This window comes from Castor canadensis, chromosome 7 (assembly GCF_047511655.1).
Source record: "Castor canadensis chromosome 7, mCasCan1.hap1v2, whole genome shotgun sequence".
In the NCBI taxonomy this organism is placed as follows: Eukaryota; Metazoa; Chordata; class Mammalia; order Rodentia; family Castoridae; genus Castor; species Castor canadensis.
In genome coordinates this window covers 161,122,585-161,135,712 of record NC_133392.1, presented here as the reverse complement: position 1 = coordinate 161,135,712, position 13,128 = coordinate 161,122,585, and the positions used below count along the sequence as shown (strand labels likewise).

Genomic DNA, 13,128 nt, shown 5'->3' with positions numbered 1-13,128 from the left:
AGGTAGGAGCAAGAGCTGGATCTTGGGGGGCACAGAAGCAGCATGAGTGGCTGGAGATCAGACAGGCCATGAGTCTTTTGTCCAGGGAGTATCAGGCACCAGGCTGAGCCCCTCACCAGCCATAGTGATCGCCTCGTCCCACCCCCTGGGCACCCTTCCCTGCACACCCACCTCTGAAGGATGTGTCCTGGTGTGGGACAGTTCACATAAAGAATGTGTGCCTACACGACCTTGTTTCTCCTCCCACTCAGCTGGCCTGGGGTTACCTGTGCTACTCTCGGTGCACCTGGCTGTTGGGTCTAGCCCCTCCAGAACATTCCACAGTACGCACCACCCTTCATCCTCCTTTCCGTCAGATTGCCGGGTTTCCTCTACTGCCAACCAGGTGGTGGTGGTGCGTCCCTCCAGTGTCCCCTGGTGGCCCACAGAAGTACTGCTGGCTGGGCTCTTGAGGAAAGGAGGTGACCTGGGGACCCCAGCACTCATGCCTCACTTAAGAGTCCTGACTCCAGGTTTTACCTTTTACCAGCACTTCCGTGTGCAGCTGTAGTGAGACTGCCCCTCCCCCGCCTTTGGGTGTCCGTAAATTGTGCTCACTTCTCAATCTCTCCCTCTGCTCGTTCACTCTTGACATCAGATCCCTGTCCATTTTAGACGTGGCAGATTGTTCCCCAGCTGCCACCTGTGAGCTCCATTGCTGGGCTTTGGAGATGTAAGAACTGGGGAGTGACTTCTGTTGTATTTATCCTTTTGTCTTCGTTTTTTTCAGGCTTTTTTTTTTTTATTTTGGGGCAGTACTGGGATGTAAATTCAGGGCCAAGCACTGTACTACTTGAGTCACACCTCCAGCCCCTCAGGCCACTTTTTCAGGTCTTTAAAAACTGTCAAAGAATGAAAAGATTTAGGACATATTCCCTGGTGTATGTGGGTTTTCTGCCATGTTGAATGGTGTCTTGATTTTACTTGGTAATGGCTGATGTAGAACTGGTAGTCGGAGAGGTTTTGTACATTTTACATGATTTAAATGGTTCTATTGCCCAATCTTGCCAAATTCTTATTAACTGCAACAATCTGTTGGCCCTCTTGGATTCTCCAGAGATAATCTGTTTTCTGAAAACACAGGTTCCTTTCTCGTCCATGGGTCCTTACACCTCCAGCTGACTTTTCTTACCTGGCAGTACCACCCTGCCTCTGAGCTCTGCTGTGGTGGGGAGGTGAGATGATGGGTGACACAGGTGTCTTCTGATGGTTCTTAACCAGTGTCCAGCATGGAGCCAGTAAGCTTCTGGCTCCCCAGACCTTGTGCTGTAGTGGGGAAGGCCAATCAGAGAACGCAGGATGTGACATTAGCGCCAGTGACACTGGGAGGAGGTGTGACCGTCACCTAGTGACCATCACTTAGATGTGTGTGGAAGGCCTCCTAGGTGGCAGTGATTGGACAGACCCCAGTTCACCACTTCTCTCCTAACCATATCACTTGCACATAACCATGGGCAAGAAATGAACACAGTTTGCCAAGAGTGCTCACCTGGGCAGGCGCTACATTCTATCAAATGCTTTCTGCTTTTGAGTCTCCTCAGCCGAATACATGGACACACTTTCTTGCTTTTCTCAAGTCCAGTCCCCATGTGTCCAAGTCAACATTATTTTTTAAATACTTTTATGTGGTCAGCTCATATTTCTTTTTGGGAATTCTGTATACTTGTGGAGCCTCTGGTTGGTTTCCTATCCCTCCCTCACCTGGGTTTAGAACCAAGTTGATACTGGCCCCATGAAATGAGGTGAGCTGCTTTTCCTCTAAGGTTTCTGGAACAAATCCTGTTAGATAAGTTCACAGGCTTTGGAAGGCTGGTCCAGCCACCTACACTGACCCCAGTACCAGGGGCTGCCGGGACTGGTACACAGCGAAGGTGCAGATAGTTCACTGTTGCTTTTACTTACGTCCCTGGCTTAGTCACATTCTTCATCTCTGCTACACCAATCCTGGCATTTTGTTTTCCCCCCAAACTTGCCCATTTTCCCGTTTTCAAATTTATCAATACATAGATGCCCGAAACATTTTTTTTTAAGTCTTACTCTGTATTGTCTGCAGTTGGTGTTCTTTTCCCTCACTTCATGTTTTAAGAATTGTCCATCTGCTATGCTTATTATTATTATTATTAGACTTTAAAGGATGTCTTGGCTTAAGTGTTCCAAGGCTAGGGTTATAGCTCAGGGATGGAGCATCCGCCTGGTGTGGCGAGGCCCTGCACCCCCCCACACACGTTCCACTGTTCTCCACTTGCATAAAAGTTTACGCAGATTAAGTACAGATGTGCACGCAGAGCATATAAACATGATAAATACACATATAGCTGGGTTAAAGCTTATTCAGACTTTATCACTGCTGTTTGGTTGCTTAACCTATTGGTTATTTATAAAGAGCATATTTCAACCACCAGTTATCCATCACGGTTCCATGAATTTTTGAGTTGGGGAGTGTGTGTGTGTGTTGATAGACAGTTTAATGCTTTTCACCATGCAATACTGAAAGTCCTTCACCAGCTCTCATTTGAATGGTTAATTGGCTGTTTTATACTCCAGATTCTGTTGACTGTGGGCTTTTTTGGTTTTGGTGGAATTAGGATTTGAACTCAGGGCTTTATGCTTGAAAGCAAGTTCTCTAATGGCTTGAGCCACACCTCCAGTCCATTTTGCTCTGGTTATGTTAGAGATGGGGACATCATGAACTATTTGCCAGGGCTGGTCTTGAACCACGATCCTCCTAATCTCAGCCTCCCAAGTGGCTAAGATTACAGGCGTGAGCCATCTGCACCCAGCTCGACTGTGTTTCTAATCCAGTCTGGTGCTCTGTTTTTGGATCCTCTGTGGTGGCCATTTACATCAGGTTTTGCCAGCCTGTTTTCTCCTTATTAAACTGCACGTTCCCTTCTGTCTTCCACTGGATGAATCCATTTCTTCTGGAGACTCTGAAGTTGGAGTGTCCCATCTGCATTCCTGTGCCAGCTGTGCCTCACTCTCAAAGTCTGCACTGGGCTCTGCCTTGTTGCCTTCTGTGGCCAATCACTATCTTCCACCCTTCAGGACCAGTGACTTCTCACTCACCACCACCCCTGCCCACACACTCACACTGGCCTCACATAGGGTCTGGGCTGCTCTCATGGATTCATGGGAGTATTTCAGTTCTCTTGAGCCATACCTCCCAGTGGGGTCCTCGTTCTTCTGAGGAACTTTTCCTAGAAGCCTCTGCAAATCAGCCTTCTGTGGGTGAACCGAACAGTGCCCTGGAAACTGAAGACCAATGCTGACTGCACCTCACCATAGTTCAGCTGGACATGCAATTCGGGTTTCACACTCTTTCTTCAACACTGAAGACATCACCTCTCTGGCTTTCAGTGTTTCTCTTATCAAGTCTCTTGTCAGTCTGAATCCAATTCCTTTTTCCCAGGCATTTTAGAATTTCTCTTCGCTGCTGATGTGATGTGATTGATTAATTTGTACTGGAGTTTGAACCCACAGCCTCTCACTTGTCAAGGTGGTGTTCTACTATGCCTCTAATCCTTTTTGCTTTGTTTTTCAGATAGGGTCTTGCATTTTCGTTTTGTTTTTGTTTAGCCCAGCTCTGGCCTTGGACCAAGATCCTCCTACCTGTGCCTCTGTGGTGATTACACCACCACACGCAACTTATTTGTTGAGCTAGGGTCTCACTAACTTTTTGCCTGTGCTGGCCTCGAAATTCAATCCTTCCAATCTGCTTCCTGCATAGCTGTGATGATAGGTATATGACACCACACCTGGTCTTTTAAATTATATGTATGACATACATATTATATATATATATAAGTAATTTTTTTGAGATAGGGTCTTGCTACACAGGCCAGGCTGGCCTTGAACTCTCATCCCCCTGCCTCAGCCCCTCAAGTGCTGGGATTACAGGCATATCCAGCCTTGATGTTAGACTGTGGCAGATTTGGTTTGCTGTCCATGGTGCTCTCACCCGTAGAGTTGAGAACTTCCTGTTGACTGCTGCTTCAGGTCTACGGTCTCTCCTGCTCCTGGGAGTTCATTTGGAAGATGCGACCCACACTCCCTTACCCACTCCTATTAGCCTCTCCTCTGCATGCTGTGTCTACTCAGCCCATGGTGGCACTTCATTGCCACAGGTACTTGTCACACGCGGTATTCACAGCAGCTCCCTCCATCTGCTTGCTCCTGAGACAGCATCTTTCTGTCATCCCTCACCCGCTCCATTACTTTGACTTTGCTGCCAAACTAAGACTCCTGTTTAAGGCATCTGAGCTCCTTGGTATCATCTTCTTCCTGCCCTCCCGTGGGGTTCCCTGCCCCAGAAGGCATCAGCTGCCTTGGCTGGTATTGGATGGGGAGAGGAGAAGGGGGCCTTCTGGACCTTGGGAGGTGGAGGAGAGTCTCAGCAGAGTGTCCCCTGTTACAGAGTGAGTCCAACTCTCTCCACTTCTGCCCTCCTGTCCAGAGAAACTCCACAACTCCTCCACCCACCCCTCCACCTCTGCTCTGGGCACCACCTTTTTCATGAGTGGCATTGGCCTCAGCGCTTGAGCACCAACACTCAGGAGGCCTGGTCTGTTCTCATCTAGGGAGCCCTGGATCCTGTGATGCTGCCCAACCCTCATCCCTGCTGACACTGGTGTAGGGCTGACAGGGTGAGTGTAGCTTCTGCCCAGGCTACCTCCACAGCAGCCCTGCCCTCTTCCCTCTGGGCCATTCTTCCCTCACACAGGCTCTGTGACCAGCCATTTTCTAGGTCTCAGGACATCTTGGGCATCAGGAATTCTGCAGGTCCATTTGCATTGGGCTAGGGCAGCCCCAGCATCCTCCAGGACAGTGCTAGAGGCCAGAATGAACCTTGGCATGGTTTGTGTGGTGACCTCATCTGCAGGGAGGGCCACAGGGCTGTCTGGGCTTCCCTTATGCCAGCTGGTTTGGGGAAGACCCACGCAAAGCTCACCCAAAGTGCAAAGAGACAGGCCACAAGGAAGCCACTGCACCTTTAACTCACTGGACTTTACACAAACCTTGAACACATCCCCTGGAGAAGCCTCAAGCCCCATTGACCTGAGTCTGGGCTTCCTGGAATGGAGTGTTTCTAGATGACCCAGGGCTGCAGTGGGGATTGGTGCCATAAATACCTTCACATAAATACAGGCCGGGCGATGCTCCAGGTAAACAGTCGACCGGCTGCAGCAGTCTAGCTTAGCACCAGAAGGACCTGTTAGGATGACAGGCACCTGCCCAAACCTGTACCACACGTGTCTTGGTCCTGATCCAGGGCTGGGAGGGCCTGGGCTTCCTCAAGCATAGCCTGACCAGCACCTGGTGTGGATGGTGTAGCCTGAGGCACAGTCCACTCCTTTGGGTTACATGTGGCCACGAGACCCCACTCCTCATGGCCACAGACTCCTGGCAGATCAAGAGGCTGTCCACAGTCCTCCATAGAGATCCACAGCTGTCCACAGCCCTCCAGGAGTCCTGGGTCCATGTGTGGCCTCTCAGTTGTCATCAAAGGCCTGGATCCCTCAGGCTGGAAGGCGGTGGCAGGGAGAGCCTCTGAGCTAGTGCTTCACTGCCCTGCTGAGTTGGGTCACTGGTCTGTTGAAGGCTGGCTGTGTGGCCACTGGGGACATGAGGAGAAAGGAGGATGAGTCCCAGGGTGGGGGAGCTCTGAAATAGCCAGCGTTCAGGGTGACACCTTCCCTTTCATCCAGTGGCTAAGCCTAGTAGGGGAAGCGAGCCTCCCCACCCCCCAACTTTGTCCAACTCCATCTCTGAGGTCCAGATTCTGAAGGTGCCAGGGTAGCAGGCACACCCACCAGGTGGGAATCCTTTGGACTTAGCCACAGGGCATATTCCTGGCAAGCCTGTGGGCGTTCTCCCACCCCTTTCCTAGACCCCAGGCTGAGGATGGGCTCCCAGGGAGCTGGAGCGGGGGAAGGGGAGAGCCATGTGCAGGGAAAAGACACAGCTCATACGTGCCCCCCTGCTTGGGCAGCAGTCACCTCTTCAGGCCTGCAGGGACTCCCCACTTTCACAAACACTGCATCCGTCTCTATCCCACTCCTCTCAGCAAGCAGTGTGACCTGGCAGGCTTCCCAAGTGACTGCTCCCAGCCCTTCCTTCCAGGAGGGGTGGAGGGAGGGCTGTGGGCTGGACAGGGAGGGACTTTGCCCAAGGCCAAGCCAGGCTCGCTCCAGGGCAGAGGGCGGGCCTAGGACTCCCAGAGAGGCCTTGCCCACACCCTCTTCCCCTTCAGAGACCACTAAATGTCAAGGCTGTGCCCAGGTTGCCCTAACATGCAGTACCAGAACTGACCACTGGATGCCACTGTGGTTTGCATCCAAACACCAGCCCCAAATTGCTGCATTACCCCCTCCACCCTGCCCTGCTGTGGAGGAGCTCCTTCCCTTTACAGCTCTTGACAGTCTGTGGATGCACATATACACAATATCCGGTCCACACTGGGGGCCTCCAAGCTGGGGATCCCAGGTCTGGAACCCTGGCTCAGCCACATCGCAGAGCCCTCGGGCTGGAGCCTTACCTCTGTCCTCACATCCCACCCCACACATGCCCACAGTTGGTCTCCCACCTCTCGCTGCAGAAACCCCTCCCAACATCTGCAGCTGACTGGGCTCTAGAGGGTGCGGCACACTTAGCTCTGCCTGCAAGTGGAGAACACGCTCCCCCACTCTGCACGTGACTCCGTGCATACACTGAAGCACGTGCACACATACCTGGTGGACACGAGCTGGAACATACACAGGTACTTGATGCACACACACGTGTTGGGACACACAGACATGCTGGTACACAGGCACTGCCACATACACACCTTGTGTACATGTCAGGTGCACGCAAACGCGAGACTGCACATGCTGTACCACTGCAGAGTTACTGGCACACTGACACACGTGCTAGCTAGCGTGCCCAGAGTTGCCCAGACGCACAGGCCTACCCGCACTGTGGACCAGCCTTCCCTGCCTACAGGCTTGGGGGCATCTGTAGGTTCCTACTGAGGTTTGCAAGTCACCCTTCGGCTCTTGGGGCAGCTTCAGGCTGACAGCACAACCCCGGGGCTTCATGGCTCTGAGGCTCACCCCTTGCTCATCAAGGGTGTATGGACTCTGGGTGCCCAGCAGAGACGGCTGAGGTGCTCTCTGGCTGACCTAGTTCAGCCTATTTGGTGGTTGGGGTGAGGGATGGATGGGTCCTCAGCTGGAGGTAAGGCAGTATGGTCTCCCCTCCCCCACCTTCCACTCACCTTCCCGGCACGTGGGCCCTGTGTAGCCATCCACACAGTGGCACTGCCCGCTGACAGGGTCACAGTCAGCACCACCACTGCAGTCACAGAGCAGAGCACAGCTGGGCCCGAAGTGGCCACCTTTGCACTCTGCAAGGCCAAAGGTAGTGGGGAGACAGGCCTGAGCACGATCGCTACCTGCCCCGGGCCATGGCAGAGTGCTAAGGAGGGGTGGGGTTCTTGGTGTGGAGATGGGCAGGAGCTAAGGCCCTGGGCCTCAGTTTCCCCTGAGGAGTATGACAGTCTCTGCCCCGCCTTTGTGCTCTTGCATGGAAAAGCACCAGCCCTCAGGGGCACACAGCTGCTCAGTACATGAGTGGGCAAAGGGGACCTGGTGGCCATCGCTGCTCTTCCCAGGGCTTGAGAGGCACAATAGGCATGAAGTGAGGTGTGCAGCCCCAGAAGGACAGCTCCCATCCTCAGGTAGGCTCTCGGGTCTGGAAGGCCTACAGACCCCTTGATGCCACCACCCATGGCTGGCAGATCACAGACACCTTTCCACACCACTGGGGCCTCCTCCCATGACTGGGGCAGAGACTGTCGGGATTGGGAAGCCATGGGGTAGAGCCTGGGATGGCCAGCTCCAGCAGGGGCTGTATTCTTAGCACTGCATGTCCCAGGGGCTGTCCCCCAGAGGTCATGGGATGTGGCACAGTGACCACAGAAGAACACAGTGCCCAGGGTCAGCACAGGGGGTTCTCAGCCCACACGATGGATATTTGCTACTGACAGGGACCCACTCCCATGCCCCCTCCTAGGCAGGTTCCTCCACTCACCCAGGTCACACGTGGTTCCCATGAGCCCAGGTGGGCAAAGGCAGAGGCCACTGACTGGGTCGCAGGGCACCCCCCTGTCACAGTCACAACTCTGGCTGCAGCCCTTTCCAAAAGAGCCCGGCTCACACCCTGGTGGGGGCAATGGACTTAGCATCCCCTTGTCCTGCACCCAAACTGGATAGCACCAGGGTGAGGGGGTCAGGTGGGAGCCTATGAGGGACCTAGAAGACTCACCCCTTTCACAGAACTGGCCATGAAAGCCAGCAGGGCAGAGGCACTGGCCGCTGATCGGGTCACAGGAGGCTCCCTGTTGACACTCACAGACACCCTGGCAGCCAGCTCCATGGAAGCCAGGGGGACAGGCTGAGGGAGGAGCTGGTTAGAACGAGCCAAAGGCAGAGGCAGCAAAAGCCCCCAAAGGACCAAGGTCTCAGGGGCCTGAGAGAAGACCCTCCTGTGCGCCCATACCCTCCTCCAACCCTGGCTCCTCCATCACAGCACCAAGCATCCTGACTGGAGCAGAGGTCACGTGGGAGAGGTGGAGCTAGTGGACCCAGTGACAGCCCAGCTCTTCCTTCCCCACTGTGACCCTAAGTGGGCACCGCCAGCCTTGGAGCCCAGCTGCAAGTCAGGGTCAGCCTATCTCATCAGTCCCAAAAGAATGACTGAGAAAGTGCCTGTCCCTGTGGAGAACTCGATGCCAGACAGAAGGCCCACCCAGCAGCAGGGAACAACTAGTGGCACCCAGCTGGAGCAGAGTCCCAGTTCCCCACTCACTGTGCTCGCAGGCCTGTCCATAGAAGCCGGGGCCGCAATGGCAGGCACCTGTGGTAGGCTCACAGGTGCCATTGTTGCGACAGGAGCATTCCAGGCTACAGGCTGCACCATAGCGCCCAGCAGGGCAGGCTAGGGAGAGGACAGAAAGGAAGATCCTTCAGGCAGTAACCTGACTTGGGGTCTCATAGCCTCACCCGGCCCTCTATGGCACCCTGGAGCCCCCACAAAGGACTTCAAGCCCAGCTACCCTCTTTGGAACCAGTTTCTGTGCAGTTCCACACAGACGCGGTGGTCCTGGCTGCCTTGCACACTCACCCTGCTCACAGTGTGGCCCCATCCAGCCCAGGCGGCAGGAGCAGTGGCCGCTGGCAGTGTGGCACAGGCCCCCGTTCCTACAGGCACACTTGTGCTTGCAGCCCTCACCAAACTGGTCCTGAAGGCAGCCTGGGGTGGTGGGGGGGGGGCGGGAAAGAGGGTGGGCAGAAGAACAGTGTGCTACTTGGAGGTCTGGCTGGGGCTGGATATGCTCTGGGGACAAATGCTTCCTGTGTCCCAGTGCCAACCTTGCCCACCAAGCCCCCAGTGCTAGAGCCACTGCACCATGTTCTCAGTGTCTCAGGCAGCCAACACCAAGCCTGGCCTGGGGGCTGAAGGTTCCTCAGAGACAAAGGGGACCACATTACTCTGGGGGCTGTGAGCACCCACCCAGCCAGCAGGGAGGCCAGGAAGGGCTTCTGCAAGCGGTGGCATGCTGTCTCAGGCTTGGGAGCCAGTGCACATCTTCCAGTCCTGAGAAGAAGCGTGGCTGGCTGGCCATGGACTCGGAGGTAGCTTCTCTGTGATCCTTCTGTTTATAACCTGAGGCCCACTGCCTGACCCACGGTTGTGTTCAGGAAGTGAGGCAGGGCCAGGCTGCACCCTGACTGGAGCCAGGCCCTAGGTTTCTAACCCTTGGCTGCACAAGTTCCTGGGAGGCCCCAGGCTGAGAACTTACGATGGGGACACAGCCCCTCAAAGAGGACTAAGGGAGGGGCCAGGCCACAGGGCTGTGGATGTGGCCTGGGACAGATATGCTGTCATGAGCAGGAGCTATCACACTGTCCTAGGCATCCAACCATTTCACACCAAGACCTGCTTGCCGGCCTCCCTCTGCCAAGGGACCCTAGGCCTGGGACTGGCACAGAGGTCAGGACAGCCTGCCAAGGGGACATCACTAGAAGGTGGGTTCCATCTGCAGACAGGAGATGACGGCCTGACCCGGGTCTAAAGGATCAGTAGATCAGAGCCTGTGGACCTCACTGGCCACACAGCCATGGACAGGCCACCGTGTAGACTGAGCCCCAGGGGCCCAGGTGGTGGAGGCAGGGCCTGAGGCGGTGTAGGATGAACTACTCACTCAACAGGGCAGCTCTGCCCACACAGAGAGGGTACCACCTCTGAGCCCCTGGGTGTCTTGGCGAACCCATGGTGGCTGTGGATACAAATGTACTTCCTGGGGAATGGCACATCCCCAGTGAGGGGTCCACCCTCTCAGCTTCCCCCATGGCTGACTGAGTGACCTCTGTGAGGTAACTACATCCCCAAGCCCCAGCAGACACTCACTGTGCTCACAGTGGACGCCGATCCTCCCGGGTGGGCAGACACAAGTGCCAGTCACAGGGTTGCAGGCTGCACCATGCCCACATTTGCACACATGGGCACAGTTGGGGCCAAAGTGGCCCTGTGGACAGGCTGTCAGGGAGGGGCTGGGTCAGCAGAGCATTCACAGATGGGTCCTGATAGAGCAACCTCCTTGCCTGTCTATGTCAACCCCTGAGAAGGGTTGAGACAAGGGTAGGAAAACCATATGTCTGCCCCCAAACAGGGTCAAGCCACCAACTCCCAGCCCCCAATCTCCCTCTATCCACAGGCTCTGCAGGGGGCCAGCACCGGCTCTGCAGTGACTCACTGCCACCTCCTCTAGCTCTGTCTGGGTCCCAGACGGGGAAAGTCCCCACATGACTCAGGAGAAAGGCCCTTAGCAAGACACTTGGCCACAGCTGCCTGGCTGGCCTCTGTATGACTCAGCTCAAGCCCTTGGCAGACATGGCTGGGGACAGACTGACCACAGAATACAGCTGGGCCAGGCTGGCCAAAAAGGCTGGGGTAGAAGGGACACTGGGATTGCAGATGCCCCCAGTGCTGCAGGACCTCTCTTACCATCCCACTTAGCTCAGCCTGGGGCTAGGCCTGGCCAGAAGGGGGCTGAAGAGTCAGGGAGGTAGGCAGGGGAAGGGGGCTGTCCTCCCAAAGGCTGGCTGGCAGGGCCTGCTTCCTGAGGGTGCAAAGACAAGCCACCTAGCCACTTACTGAGGCTGCAGTCAGCTCCGAGGAATCCAGCGGGGCAGTGGCAGGCCCCAGTGGCCACATCACAGGAGCCCCCGTTGAGACACCCACACACCTGCGCACAGCCTGGTCCATAGTGTCCAGACGGGCATTCTGCAGAAAGAGGTGTGCTGCAGGGGGAGGGGGAACTGAAGACTGACCCCCAGCACCCCTAAACATGGCATGGCAGATCTCTCAAAGCCCCCACATCCCACTTTCCACCCCTCAAAGGAGGCCCAGCATCACAGGCAGAACCCCAGGATCCTTAGGTGGGCATAGGCAGCACTCACGTTGCTGGCAGCCAGTGCCATGATAGCCAGCAGCGCAGGTGCAGGCCCCTGTGGCAGGGTGGCAGGCCCAGTTCTCACCAGGACACCGGCACAGGTGGTTACAGTCTTCTCCAAAGGTGCCAGGACGGCAGGCTGGGTGCAGGAAGGGTGAAGTCAATGTAGCCCAGCCTCAGGGATAGTAAGCCTCTCTAAAAGTACCCCCAGCTGACCCTCTCCATAGGGTGGAAGTTGAGGGGAACACCTACCCTGCTCGCAGCCAGGCCCAGTGAAGCCAGGTGGACAGTGACATTCCCCAGTGATGTGGTGGCAAGAGGCCCCAGGTGGGCAGTGGCAGCGCTGAGCACAGGCCTCTCCAAACCAACCGCGTGGACAGGCTGTGGGAAGAGCATGGCTGGGGAGGTCCCCAGGAAGGGGACAGTGGGGAGCCCTTGGGCCAAAGCAGTCACTGTGTGTAGGACCCACCTCCCACCTGGGCAGTTGGACCCAGGAGCTGGCTGTGGAGGGGGCTGTGCTCACCATCCTCACACCGTGAGCCCCTCCATCCTGGGGGGCAAAGGCAGGCCCCTGTGATGTGGTGGCAGGTGGCTCCACGCCGGCAGGTACAGCGTTCCTCACAGTGAGCCCCAAATGTGCCTTCCATACAGGCTACAGTAAAGAAGGCAGACAGGAAGGTTGAGCCCTGTGGTCCCCGGACCTTCATCCCATGGGTACTTGGGAGCCAGGGCTCAGCCCCTGAGATGAAGGAAGACATAAAGAGTCCAGGCCTGGTTGGAGGCCTCCCCAGCTCAGCTCCCACCACCAGCAGACCCAGGCTTGGGGAAGAGTAAGAGGCTGCTTGGGCTGTCCCTGAAAGTGACAATGTCTAGGTGGAATGGGGGCTGCTAAGTAGGAGGCTGGAACGGAGGATGAACCAGGTGATGTCCATGCCAGTGCCCACTTGTCCAGGCTCTGAAGGGACTTGGATGGGTGGACAAGGCCACCTGGGCACAGAGGTCATAGCCCAGATGGTATACTGCATCATGGGGACCCCATCAGCTTCAGGACTGGGGCAAAGAGTTCCTCTCTACAGTCTTGATATGGGAATTGCACCCCCACCCCAGGGTATCATAGTTCCATGCCCATCAAAGGGTTGGGCAGGGGCCAAATATGTCCCCATTCTGCTCCAGTGCAAAGCAGACAGCCTCATCAGGCTGGCCTCCTGCAGGGGACCCTTGGGTGCTCAGATAGCAGGCCCTGTCCCCGCCTAGCAGCTGACCACCTTGGGGAGAACCAGCCCAGCAGGGCCTCTCAGGCTCTACTCACAGCTCTGGCACTTGTCCCCAGTCCAACCGGCAGGGCAGAGGCAGTGACCTGTAAGCCGGTCACACAGGCCCCCATTGAGGCAGCTGCAGCTGAGCTGACAGCCTGCTCCATAGTGTCCAGGAAGGCACTCTGCAGGGGTGGGAAAGAGTAAGGATCCCACGTCCAGGGCTCCATCTGTACGACCCAGGAGGCCCTGGCCCAAGTTTCCTGTACCCACAGTCTCAGTTCCCATGTCCTTGGGAACCAACCTTGGAAGGAGAGGCTCCAAGGCCTTACCCAGGACGCT

The 13,128-nt window shown here is 55.9% G+C and overlaps 1 protein-coding gene across 4 annotated transcripts in view; it reads right to left on the bottom strand.

Annotated features, from left to right (window-relative positions):
* Positions 1-5,009: 5,009 nt before the first annotated feature.
* Positions 5,010-13,128, bottom strand: part of Megf6 (multiple EGF like domains 6) — a 95,654-nt gene continuing 87,535 nt past the window's right edge. For 2 of the 4 annotated variants that reach the window (XM_074081535.1, XM_074081537.1), the window contains 14 exons: positions 12,843-12,971; positions 12,057-12,185; positions 11,786-11,914; positions 11,541-11,672; positions 11,236-11,364; positions 10,489-10,617; positions 10,283-10,357; positions 9,592-9,675; positions 9,202-9,330; positions 8,887-9,015; positions 8,344-8,472; positions 8,110-8,238; positions 7,295-7,423; positions 5,010-5,653 (listed from right to left, as the gene is read on the bottom strand). In XM_074081535.1, coding sequence (XP_073937636.1) covers positions 5,592-5,653; positions 7,295-7,423; positions 8,110-8,238; positions 8,344-8,472; positions 8,887-9,015; positions 9,202-9,330; positions 9,592-9,675; positions 10,283-10,357; positions 10,489-10,617; positions 11,236-11,364; positions 11,541-11,672; positions 11,786-11,914; positions 12,057-12,185; positions 12,843-12,971 — 1,643 coding nt within the window. In that variant the 3' untranslated portion in view covers positions 5,010-5,591. The remainder of the gene's footprint in view (positions 5,654-7,294; positions 7,424-8,109; positions 8,239-8,343; positions 8,473-8,886; positions 9,016-9,201; positions 9,331-9,591; positions 9,676-10,282; positions 10,358-10,488; positions 10,618-11,235; positions 11,365-11,540; positions 11,673-11,785; positions 11,915-12,056; positions 12,186-12,842; positions 12,972-13,128) is intronic. The other 2 variants (XM_074081536.1, XM_074081538.1) reach the window with 1 other exon arrangement.